We start from the raw sequence: 13068 nt of genomic DNA, 5'->3' as shown, positions 1-13068 counted from the left end.
CCATTTTTTAAAAAGGCTTTTAAGATAAAAGTACACGTATTATGCTACTCTGTCAAAAAAAATCAAAGGCTATGCACAGACATGGCTATACAGTAAAGAATTAACCCTGCTCAAAGAGGGGTCTGGCCTTTGCTCTTGGAATGCCCTGCCTGACAAATGTCTGTTTATCTAGGGGCTAAGAGTCACTCCAGATAGTCTAACAACATGATTTGTGATCTACGGTGGAGGCTTCGGACCATGCACTACCAACCTTCTGAGAGGCTGGAGACGGAAGGTCAACCTCATCTATTTGACCAAACTCCAATAAAAACCCTGGACACTAAGGCTTAGGTGAGCTCCCCTGGTTGGCAATACTTCATGGGCATTGTCAGTTGTCATTAACAGAAGTCACCTCCATCCCAGATTCCTGTGGTGAGGACAACTCAAAGTTCCACACGTGGACCTCTCCTGTGTGCCCCATGCCTTTGGCTGCTTTTAACCTGTAACCTTTCACTGTAATAAATCATAACCACGAGCACAACGGCTTTCAAGAGTTCTGAGTCCTTCTAGTGAATTACTGAACGTGAGGGTGGTCTTGGGGACCCCCAAACTCTGGAGTGGCAGAATGACAACTGTCCCCCAGTGTTCAGTCTCCCTTTCTTTTAGGAAAAGAACACCTCTTCCAACCCCTCTTAGTGGGGAGCAGGGTTGCCAAGAGGTTACATTTCCTCAGCTCCTTTAAATCAGGAGTGGCCACGTGATTAAGTTCTGGCCAATGAGATGCGAGCAGAGTAACGTATACAAAAATCTGTGCCATCTATTCTTAAAGGAAGTTGTTTACTTTTTTTGGAATGCAGCTGTGAGGTAACTTGGCTTCAACCAAGAAAATAAGGACAATACGCTAGCAGATGGCTAAGCAAACAGAAGGAACCTGGGCCCCCAAATGACCTAAAACAAGCAGTAGTTCATCAGCTGTGAACCGCCACCCCCATCACAGGGGAGAGAACTACTTCTTCACTCTCTGCATCACTGCGCTCTCAAGTCTCTGTCACAGCCTTGCACCCTGGTACCTGGTTAGCCTGCACCCTAATGAACGTTAAGTGCATTTCACTGTTTTCATATTATGACTTAGAGACAGTTATTTCAATAAACGACACAGAAATAAAAGGGGAGACAAGCAATAAGATACTTAAGAAAAATGTCTGGATACACAGGCATCCCCCACTTTTCAAAAGCTTACTTTGCACCACTTCGCTCTTACGAAAGACCTACATTAGTACCTGTTTCCGCTAACCAAAAGAAACCCCAAGAAGATTTTCACTTTTACAAAACAAAAAGGGCAAAGCAAAAACAGCATTCAGCCTGTCTTACAGCAGCCTGCTGCAGAGGGAGCGTGCACCCCGGGCACCTTGGTACCGCCCAGTCCTTGCCCGGGAACCTTGCTCAGCATCTCAGCATCAAGCCCCCATGGTTTGGGACTGTGTCACTGTCTGTGAGCATCTGTGCTTCATCTTGGTTTATTCTGTGCATCCGTTAGCTAGATGAGCCCTGCGGTAATGGTTTCTTTGCTTTCGGCCATTTCGGCTTAAGAAAGGTTTCACAGGAACACTCTACTTTCAGGTAGCAGGGGAAACCTGTATTAAAACTGAAAATGCATAACAAACATCTATAATGTCCCAGTTTGAAGCTGATCTTATTAAAAGCAAATGTTCTATCCCAAACAATTTAATATAACAAATTTCTCTCTTATTCTCTTGGTTATTCATAACAATGAAAATACGCACCCCTCCCCAACTGCAAATGACTGATCTAACAAAAACAGTCATTTGAAAACAAGCGGAAGGAGGCGTTCTAAAAGAATCACTAATAATTTTCTTCCCTGTAATTATAGATTTCCATAGGTGGGAAAGAAAATGAAGACACCGTTTTAATAAAGTACAAAGAACCTCCTTCTCTGGCTTTCCAGGGTGCGGCAAGATGAACTGGCTTCCCAACACCTTCCCTCACCTTCATGAACTCCTATTGCTCATTAAGTATCTCCACCAGGATGTCCCACATGCATCTCAAAGTCAGCATGTCCAAAAGTAGGGATCAGGCTACAGAGAAAAAGAAAAGAATATCTGGAGATGATATGATACAAAAAGAGTCTACAAGAAGGAGTAAGAAGCCAGTGATCTTCACTAAGGAGAGACAGCACAGTCTCATAGGAAAGCCAAAGGGTTATCTGTAGAAAAGTTCAAGGTTGCAATAAATCAAAGATTCCAAAGGCCACAGCAGAAGTAAACAGGGACAGAACTCAGCTGGAGAATAAAGGAGGTAACATCAAAGAAGAGGGGGCTGTATCCTGAGCAGCGGTTCTCATTCTTGAGCCTTCACCAGTATCACTTAGAGGGCTCGTTAAACTCATTACTGACCAGGGGATTTCTGCAGAATCTAATGCCCGTGGCCGGCAGTTTTTATTTTGGCTGGCCAGAAATTAATTCTGTTATTTCACTAACACTTTGTGGGTTATTACATTCAATAGTTACACCCGACACACCTGTAAAGTCTTCTAACTTTTGTGAAATGTTGTCTTCAATCCACTCTTCTGTGGAAGAAAAGGAGCATTCTCCAGCATCGTGAGCTTCATTTTCACTTTCCGTATCAGAATCAATCACTAAGGTTTATTGTCTTTTTGTTGCTCTAATATTCACATCGTCTGAATCAGAACTATATTATGAAGAACTATCATCTTCTGAGACATTAGTATATACGTTGCTCGGACAATCAGAGAATGTATCTGCATAAAATTCACTGAAAAATTCTTCTTCACTCAAAATTTTGCAATACGTCATTTTTGAAAATTTTACGTTTATAATATACACAAGGTTGGAACAAAAACCTAAAGGAGCAAAATGTGAATGATAATGACAGTCATAAGTTGTATAATGAACCCTTGATCAATTTTAAGCTCCAACAACTTCGCATGGTGATGTTAATTGCATCACTCTCTAAAAATGTACTGATATGTCTCCGGTCAATAATGTGTTAAAACCGACTGCTGGGCCCCAACTCCAAGTTTCTCATTTTGTAGGTCAGGAGTGGGGCTGGGAATCTGTATTTCTAAAAAGTTCCCAGGTAATGCTGATGCTGCTGGTGTGAGGCACATACTTTGAGAACCACCAATTTTGCCTGTAGGGTACCTAGAGTGGCCACCGAGAACAGAGACCAGGACCGGAGAAGTTCAGAAGTAATGAGACAGAGTAGACTATGTAGAAAGAATGCTGTTACAGTGTGCACTAGTAGAAAGAATTTCACAACAGGCGTAAAGGCAACTCCCCAGTTGGTCTGGGAGGGAGATCTCTCCTGTCCTTTGCCTCCCACTCCCTCTCCCCCCAAATCCCAGGTCTGATCTAACAGGTTACTCCATATTCACTGAGTATTTACTGTAGTTTGCAGTTTTCAAGATGAGTAAAGTGTAAACCACAATCCAAAGTTACCTGTTAGAGAAGAAAGATTTGCATAGAACTACAATCAGGAGCCAACATTAGAGGCACTGACAAAACACAACAGACAACACAGAAGACAGCAGTAAAGCTCACCTTGGAGAAGAGATCCAAGAAGGCTTCACTGAAAAGGCGGACCTGAGCTGAGGGCAATGAGTAGGATTTGAACAGGCAGAGGGGAGTAAGCGGGTGAATTCAAGAAGAAGGAAATTCTTGAGCAAAAACATAAAAGAGAAAAAGATGTTTAAGGCAACATTCTGGGGCTGACACAGAGACAGTGACAGATGAACTAACAAGGTAGCTGAGGGAATGTAACAGAAGGCCCCGAATATCATACTAAGAAGTTTGAACCCTCCTTTGTGAAAGTCAGGAAAGGAAATGTGAACCTGTGTATATAAATGATGGGGGATGGGATGGCTGCACACAGGTGGGAAAGGTTCTGGCTCCGGAGCCTCACCTACACCAAGATTTATTAACCTGTCTCGGCAGGAGTCCTCATCTCATGTATTCCATCCACACAATGCATTAGATTTCCAAACTCACAAGGTGAACCGGCATACATGGTGGCATACAACTAAAAACAACTCCTTCTGAGTAACTGCAATTCAAAAAATATGGTCAAACTCACTCTTCTCTAGATCTGCTACCAGTTCCATCTGTCACGAATCTCTTTTCTCACAAATCCTTATGGTAAATGTAACTGCAAGTGAAAATAGAGTAGAATGTTGAAGAAACTGCCACTGCATTACCTTTTGGCCTCTCTTCCCTTGCTTCATGCCAAGAACCCCCTATATTAAAAACAACAACAATTAAAAAAAACCCACTACTTTTTAGGATGCTATGACATTTTAAGGAGATGCTACATTCTTCCACACTTAGAAGTCATCCTTATTTAGCACTCTATGCCTGAATTAATAGACGCTATTTCTGAGAAACATTCAGTGAGCTCCAAGAGAATGTAATAACCTTTAAGTGACAATCAGAAGTAAGATTTTCTACTGGGCATAAACAGTATGCAAAAAAACATTGAACAGCTAGTAACTTCAACTCAAGATCTAAAATTCAAAGTGGCAACTAAGTTACTACAACATTTTTACAGCTCTAACAACAAATACATTATCAACACCTCCACCTTCATTAAGTTTAGATTTCCTTTCAGTTAACAGTAGTAATAACCTAAGCCTAAAATTACAAGCTCAAAAAGAAACACCAAAATCAAACTTTTTGAGCCAAAATTATTGTGCTTTTAAAAAAATACTAAAAAGTATGTAGTTTATAACCCTACCTACAACACAATTTATGTAAATAAAATATTTCACTCAAATGAACATCAACCCACGTTTCAAATACTATTATACCGATTAAAAAAATGCTATAATTTTCAACAGAAGTCAATCTTTCTACATACATAAATATATTCAAATGCAACCTGCTCTAATTTTTAGTATACTGGAGATCTCCGAGCTACTACTACAGAGGTGTGTTCTACTTTGAACTGTAACAATTGTGCATCTGTTCTCACCTCTTCAGCTACTGTTCTCTAATGAACAGTGTGGCTGGCCTTTGTCCCTGGTTCCTGGGAGACTCTAAACCCTTGGAATTTCACAACTGATAGGAGTCTCCTTGTTATCCGTGGTGGACCCCTAGGACACATCTTTTATTAACAGGTGACTCCCAGTAGGCCCCTCATTTCAAGATGGGGCTAGCCATGCTGGAAAGGCCAACCAAGTGATTAGAGGGTTGGCTTTGAGCCACATGCTATCAGCCTGACCTCCTGGAAAAGGAAGGGGTCTGGAGATGAAATTCGACCTTGTGGCCCATGACTCAATCAGTCCTGCCAATGTAATAAAAACCCTGGACCCTGAGGCTTGGGTGAACTTCCCTGGTTGGTAATCGTAAACTGATGCAGGAGGATGATGTGTCCTGAGCACAGGGACGCATCATGTTTGGGACCCTCCCAGACCTCTCTTTGCATATCTCTTCCTTTGGCAGGTTCTGGTTTGTATCCCTTATAATAAAATGATAATTCTAAGTACAGCCCATTCCTGAGTTCTGTGAGTCATTCTAACGAATTATCAAATCTGAGGGGGCTGTGGGAACTCCCAGTTATGTGGCCAGTTGGTGAGAAGTGCAGGTGGCCTGGAAGCCCTGGAGCCTGCAGCTGGCACCTGAAGTAAGGGGAGTCTGGTGGACTGTGCCCTTAACCTGCGACGTCTGTCCTAACACTGGGTGGTTAATGCCAGAATCACACTGTGCCTATAAAATAGGAGATACTGCCCTACCTCTCTTCTCAGGACTCTATGGCAGCTGAATGAGAAAAAGTCAAGCGAAAGCACTTTTTAAGGCATAAAGCATTAGAAAAAGTAAGGGACTTTTTTGGTTATGCTCTCAAAAACGTTAAAGAAATTGCTAAAATATTTTTTAAATTCAGGATCGTCCAGCTTAAGTTTTTAAAAAGGCTTAAAATAGGGACTTTCCTGGTGGTGCAGTGGTTAAGAATCTGCCAATTCAGGGGACATGGGTTTGATCCCTGGCCTCAGAAGATCCCACATGCCTTGGAGCAGTTAAGCCCGCGAGCCACAACTACTGAGCCTGTGTGCCACAACTACTGAAGCCCACACGCCTAGAGCCCGTGCTCCACAACGAGAAGCCACTGCAACGAGAAGCCCATGCACCGCAACAAAGAATAGCCCCGCTCACCACAACTAGAGAAGACTGCATGCAGTAACGAAGACCCAACGCAGCCAAAAATAAACAAATAAATTTTAAAATTTATATAAAAAAGGCCTAAAATAGCCAGTAAGTCATCTAGAAATACAGCTTATTATAAGATAAAATTGAGAAATTTGATGAAAAGCATTTAAGAGTAAGGAATCTAAATCATAATTTCAATTACGTAACTAAGAGTAGTGCCTAAATGATAAAAACATATTAGCAATCTCAAGTGTAGAAATGACGGAGTTTAGAAAACGTAAAATTCAGCTACTATTTTCTGACTAAACTTCCCAAGAGCTCATTTTAGTCTTGGTTCTGATCAGGCATGATTGAAAGCAATAGACAACATTTTGGTTACTCAGATACCGGGCTCAAGTAAAAACGGTTCACATCACAACCAACTTTTTTGCCCATCCCTAACTAATCTTTTAATTTAAGGATAAAGCCACAAGATCTGATCTTTAAAGATCAGGTCTTTAAAAAGCTTGTCAAACCATCTTATGTGCATAAGACAGTTACTTGCCTACATGAATGAAAAAGCATAATTTCTAACTACATTATAGAATCGTTTCTATTACTTTAAAGCCAATGATTAAAAAAAAAAAAAACCTCATGACTTTAAATCACAAGTTTACATGAATATATTGCTCAATTCTCTAACCTCTTGAACATAAGATACTAAGCATACACTGGTCTTACCCTGCAGGATGAAGGGGGCAGTTTAGTGTAGCAGAGAAAAAAATGGCTTTAAAGTATTAAAACAAACAAACCCACCCCACAAAACCCTAGATTCTGGTCCTGTTTCTCCTCGATCATCAGATGATTCTCTGGGTCTCATTTTTCCTCCAGGAAAACACAGGGGCATGGCCTACAGAATCTATAGGGTTCATCCTAGCACTGGCATTCTGAATCTACTTAAGTGCTGAGAAGTCAACAACTCATAATTTAGATATTCTTCAAATTTTTAAAGTGTCACAAGTAGATGTCAAAAATCATTAAAACTTACCATTGTGTAAAAAAGCTCCACACCAATGAGTCCTTCCTTACTTACTAAACACAAAAATAATAAAGACTGGCTCCATGATCAGCAGAAACACATGCATTTACTTGCTACCTGAAATTTCTTTTAGCCTTAACCAAATTTAAAGACATTCAGGTTTTCCTAAATCTGAGGCATCACATCTATTTTATGCAAAACCTTTTCAAACTAATTACAAAGCTGACCTACCACGACACACATGATGCTGACTTATTTTTAATGATTTAATAAGGAAAAAATGATTTTGCATGTCATCAACCTATTAAAATGTTTCACACTCATAAAAAATACAGACATTTAAGTATAGTAGAGATGGTCCCTAACTTATGATGCTTCGATTTACAATTTTTCGGCTTTATGGTGGTGCCAAAGTGATACACGTTCAACAGAAACCACGCTTTGACTTTTGATCTTTTCTGGAGCCAGAGATATCGGTACAGTACTCTCTTGTGATGCTGGGAAGGGGCAGCGCCACAGTTCCCAGTCAGCCACGCGATCCGGAGGAGGAACCACTGATACACTTACAACCACACTGTTTTTCACTTTCAGGAGAGTATTAAATAAGTTACACGAGATGTTCAACACTTTATTATAAAATAGGCTTTGTCTCACTTGATTTTGCCCAACTATAGGCTAACGTAAGTGTTCTGAGCACGTTTAAGGTAGGCTAGTCTAACCTATGATGTCCAGTAGGTTAGGTGTATTAAATGCATTTTTACTTACAACATTTTTAACTTATGATGGGTTTACTGGAAAGTAATCCCATTGTAAGTTGTGGAAGATCTGTAGTAGTTAGAGCCAAAAAAACAAAAAGAACAAGAAAAAAAAAGAAAAGAAAAAAACAGCCATAAAACGATAAAACTGCCAGTAGTCAAGAAGAACAACACATACAAATAACCTGATGAAACACAACGCAAGTTTCCAAACAGAAACCTTGTTTCTAACCTGCCTCATAGCAAAGTGGTTGCGACCTTGGGTTATGGGATCAGGTGGAAGCAGACTGAAATCCTGGCTTCCTTCTCACCTGTGTGACCTGCCCAAGTAGCATCATCTCTCTAAATTTGTTTCTTTAAAACTGTGTCCACCTGACCCGGTGGTTGTAAAGATTAAATGAGATCCTGCACTAAGCAAAGAGCCTGACACACAGTAAATATTAATGATTTAGCAATTATTATTAAACTTTGTAACAAATGTTACACAGAGCAGTATTTTGATTTTTTTTTTTTTTTAGGTTTAAGGCCCAAAGTTTAGGATCCTATTGACTAAAGTTCAGACTGAGAAATGAAATAAAACAATGTTCCTACAAAGAGGCATTTTACTAAGGACAAGTGGACTAAGTAAAAATAACTGGTATTACGCAAGGGCAATCACCACAAGCAGCTTAGTTTCTACGAATACAGTTTGGGGGTGGGGAACCCATAATGAAAGAAGGCAGAAATTGAACACACTAAAGGTGGTAAAATATCTTTCCTTTCCCAACTACTACAGGACTCATACTTCAACTGTATCTCAAGGATTTTCCTGTCTTCAGCCTCCAGCAAGTCCTTTCATCAGCACAATTACATCTCTAGCTGAACTTCAAAGGGAAATATATAAAAGCCACTCCAGTGGGCGGCTGCTGAGATAATCACTCTTAGCATCTTCCACAGATCTAAGAATAAAAAAGCTGACTTACCCATTAAGACCAAATACCAGTCACCATTCTTAGCAGTTTATTTTTTAATCCGTTCTAGACATCCACAAAATGTATTTATTTTAAAAAGGAGTTCCATAAATATAACTTTGGTAGCCAGAAAAATTCAGTGAAAGTAATAAAGATAAAATTCAATGCTTGCATTTTTAATCTCACACAAAAACACAAAGTCCTAAGTGAATACTCCAAGCTAATTTCAAGTACTGGTTTTCAAAACTGTGAAATAACCCTGTTCTAAGAACTTTATATACATTAACTCAATTATTTCTTACCATAATCGTATAAAGTAGGTATTATTGTCCCATCTTACAGATGAGCAAACTAAGGCACCGAAAGATATTAACTAGCCCAAGGCCACACAATCAGTAAATGGCAGGGGCCAGGATTCTGACCCTGGCTGTCTGACTCCAGAACTAATGTTTAAATCAACTATACCACTCGTTCACTTAATTCACTTAACAAATTTTATTGAGAACCTACTATGTGCCAAGCACCCTTCTAAGCACCAGAGACAGAGCCATGAACAAGTCAGACAAGGCCTCTGCCCTCCAGTGGGGGAGAGGCTTTGGAACAAACAAGTCTTATGGGAGAAACGGGTAAGTAAGTGAAGAGTGTATCTCTGCCTCGTAATAAATGCTATGAAGAGAAATAAAGCAAAATGAATCAAAAGTGACAGAGAGAGGGGCTGGCTTCTATTGTAGGAATCAGAGAAGAGATCACTCTGACGTGATGACATCTGAGCAAGATAACCACCCGGAGGAAGAGGTGGCCCAACTAAAAGAACAACAAGCATAACACCCCTGAGAGAAGAACAGTTTGGTTTGTTCGAGAAACGGCAAAAAGTTCTGATTCAATTCTAAGGCTAACAGGAAGCTTTTGGAGGGTTTTCACCAAGAGAGTGACAATACGATTTATGTCTTTAAAAAGATCACTCTGATTGTTATGTGGGGATCAGTCGGGAAGGGAGCGACAGAAATAGGGACACCGGGGAAGGCACTGCTGCAACAGTCTAAGGGAGACATACTTGAACTCAGACTAGGATTCACGTACTGTTTATAAGTAGATGAGATACTAAAAGGACAGCATGCAACCTAATTGCCCCTGAAAAAGACTTTCTTAATATTCCTCCTTCCTCATCTCCCATAGATTCTTTTTAATATCCACGTTAATGCTTTAGTGGGAGCTGTTATAGGAGGAAAGTAAGATTAAAAGGTATTGCCTTCATTTATAAATGTTCTATTTAATATACTCCAGGATTTATTATAATATGTCACATACACTCATACATTCTTGAGAAGCAGAAAGAGCTTTACTGCTCTTTAGTTTAGGGCTTGTTCATTTATTTGGAGACAAGAAGAGGTACCTATCAGCTCTTGTGATTAGCTTTCTTCTCACGCTTTGTCTCAGCACATCTCAGCTCATTCTAGACTGTGAACTGCAATAAAAAGGAATACCAAAGGGAATTTGTATTTACGGAGCACCACTGCGTACCAGGGACTCACTAGATGCCTTACATTTAAGAGCTCATTTAATCCTCAGTTACCCAAGGTAGGAAATATCTTCGCTATACAAATGAGAAAAAAATCAGAGATATTAGTAACTTAAATTGTCCAAGGACACACAGTTAATAATGGGTAGAGCTAGAATTTTAATCTACATCTAACTCTTAAGTTCTTATCTTTCTACTACAGCAGCTATCAAAGAAAGGACTATAAAATATACATTACATGTAGTCTCTCTTATTAGTGACTAGCTTGTTGCTGGTGGGGACGGGTTTCTTTCTCTTACACAGAATCTGAGTTTTGCAGTTGGGGTTGGAGAAAATGGAGTGATCTTACATATTCAAAAAAATTATTTTGAAAACGTATTTACTACTTGAGGTTTCAAAGAAATTAATCCTAAAAGAGTGATTCCTGCCTTTAAAAAGAAAAAGAAAAACTTAAATACGTATTGTTTACCATGAAATAGGAGTAATGTTCTATGACAAGTTTGGCACAGATTCTGCCCACAAGAGACCTGGAGATTAAGAAAAAGAGGATACGGATAAAAAGATATCATCATAACACATGAGAAGTGGCAAATAAACAGCCTAAGAATTGAATGGAGATCCTTCTAGACCAGGGAAGGATCACTGGAAAAAGAGGGACGCTAGGTGCGCTTCCAAGAGTCTAGAAGTTCAGGGAGGGAACTACACGCCCGCAGCATCTGCTCCGGCTAAGACAAGGCTACGTAGGAAAGCTGAGATGGAAGTGTGGAAAGCAGGTAAACGGTACCCCACAGGACGGGTTACCGCGAAGTCCACAGGAAGAACCAAGGTTATCCTATGTCCTACCCTAAAGAGGAAATGGCTAATTCTGGAAGACGATAGTGGAGAGGCCGGGAGACAGACAGAATTAAGAATCGTTCCATCAAGTCCTTACCAGTTAGTTACAAGCCCTTTGATGCTATGTGCTAGTCTCGTTATTTTCACTTAAATGATACCATTTCTATGCTGGACGTGACCTGAAAAGATGTAGAAGATAGAAACAGCAGGCTTACACCACCTGCAATTTTTTTTTTTAAATCAGGGAGGTGGGGGGGTCAACTAATGAGTGATACACTAAGGTATTTCTTTACAAACCGGGTTTCGGTAGAAAGAGCAGGGAAACATACAAGGAAGTGCCCCTTTCCGTCTGCACAGGTGCTGAATCATTTTCACAAGGAGTGAAGTGGGAAAGGGGCACTTGCCAGGACAGTTGGGGAAAGGAGCTCTGCCTATCAAGGCAACAGATAAGTAACAAGGAAAAAATAAGTGAGTAAAAATTGCCTTCGGATAGTCCGACACCGATGCCGGGATCCTACGCGGGGCAAGGTTGGGGTGGGGGGGGAGATGCGGGGTCACGGGGAAGACGCCGCGGCGGGAGGACGGGCGGAGCATCCAGCGCGTGGCCCCGGCCGGCAGCCCGCGCGCACGAATGAATGGCGCGGTCCGAGCGAGGCCGGCGAGCCGTCCGCCGGCGGGGCGCGGCGGGCAGGGCCGCGGGCGGGAGTCGTCGGCGCGGCGCCTCAGCGGGCAGCCGAGAGCGGGCGGCGGGCCGGCCGCGCCATGGCGGAGGGGGAAGGGGAGGTCACGCGTTACATAACCCGGCAGCGGCCGCGGTCCGGGCGCCGCGGGCCGCCCAGGCCGCGAGACCAAGGGCCGCGGGGGCCGGGCCGGCGCGCCGCCCCCGCCCCGCCTCAGGCCGCCCGCGCTCGGGCCGCCGCCCGGCGACGCGAGGCCGGTCCCACCCCGCCCCCACCCCCGCCGCCGGCCCGGGGGTCGCTCACCTTCCGCGTTGCCCCAGACCACCATGCCCGGGCACGGCCGCCTCCTCCGGCCTCGCTGGCCCCGGCGCCGCCGCCGCCGCCGCACGGTGCCCTCGCCTGGGGCGGGGAGGAGGGCCGGGGAAGGAGTCACACCGCCGCGCCGCGGTCCACGCTCGCCCCACGCTCGCAGCGGCCGCCCTGAGCGCGCCCAGTGGCTGCTCTGTCCCTCCCCCTCCGACGGGCGCGCGCGCCGCGGCTCCGCCCCGCCCCTCCCCCTCCGGCGGCCGGCGCGCTCCCAGGCTCCTCCCCGCCCTTCCCCGCCCGCGGCGGTCCCGGCCCCTGCTCGCACTCCGCCCCGCGCTGCGCAAGCGCCCGCCTCGCGCCTAGCCTCGGGCGACCCTGAACCACGGGCGCGGCGCCCCTCCCAGGCCCGCCCGCGGGGGTCAGCGCCTCCGCGGCACGTGACTGTCTCGCTCGCGGGGGCGGAGAAGAGCGCGCCGCCCGCCCTGCACCCCGAGACCTGCGCGCCTCCCGCGGGGGTTGATGCGCTGTCCTCGTCTCTCCGAGTCCCCGCCCCGCGCTGCACTCCCCAGTCCGGGAGGACACTAGTTCAGGGACTGACCATGCTTAGTAACCCTGGACGATCCGTAAAACACCCAGGTCCCCCGCCACGAGAGGTTGATTTACAGTGACATCTAGTGGAGGAAGGGACACACGTGAACTGACACTTTGCTGTGTCAGGGAGCGACCGGGAATCAAGGCCCACAGAGGTTAGTGGGAATGAACGCTGCGCCGCGGGGTTTAAGCGTTGCCAGCTCCCGCTGGGGCGCGAACACCATTCCCTGCGCGATGAGTCCCGCCCTGCATTGCAC

At 44.0% G+C, this 13068-nt stretch overlaps 1 protein-coding gene across 9 annotated transcripts in view; it reads right to left on the bottom strand.

Annotated features, from left to right (window-relative positions):
• Positions 1–12502, bottom strand: part of REV1 (REV1 DNA directed polymerase) — an 88377-nt gene extending 75875 nt beyond the window's left edge. For 2 of the 9 annotated variants that reach the window (XM_082356125.1, XM_082356121.1), the window contains exon 1: positions 12218–12361. Coding sequence is in view for 1 of the 9 variants with exons in the window: in XM_082356126.1 (XP_082212252.1) it covers positions 12218–12242 (25 nt within the window). In the remaining 8 variants the exon portion in view is untranslated. Of the gene's footprint in view, positions 1–1986; positions 2076–4092; positions 4165–7185; positions 7230–7944; positions 11285–12217 lie in introns of those variants that run through there. The other 7 variants (XM_082356123.1, XM_082356124.1, XM_082356118.1 and 4 more) reach the window with 7 other exon arrangements.
• Between the last annotated feature and the right edge of the window lie 566 nt (positions 12503–13068).

This window comes from Balaenoptera borealis (assembly GCF_965194805.1).
Source record: "Balaenoptera borealis genome assembly, chromosome: 15".
Taxonomy (NCBI): Eukaryota; Metazoa; Chordata; class Mammalia; order Artiodactyla; family Balaenopteridae; genus Balaenoptera; species Balaenoptera borealis.
Note: the sequence above shows the minus strand (reverse complement) of the source record. Positions and strands in the feature narration are given on the sequence as shown.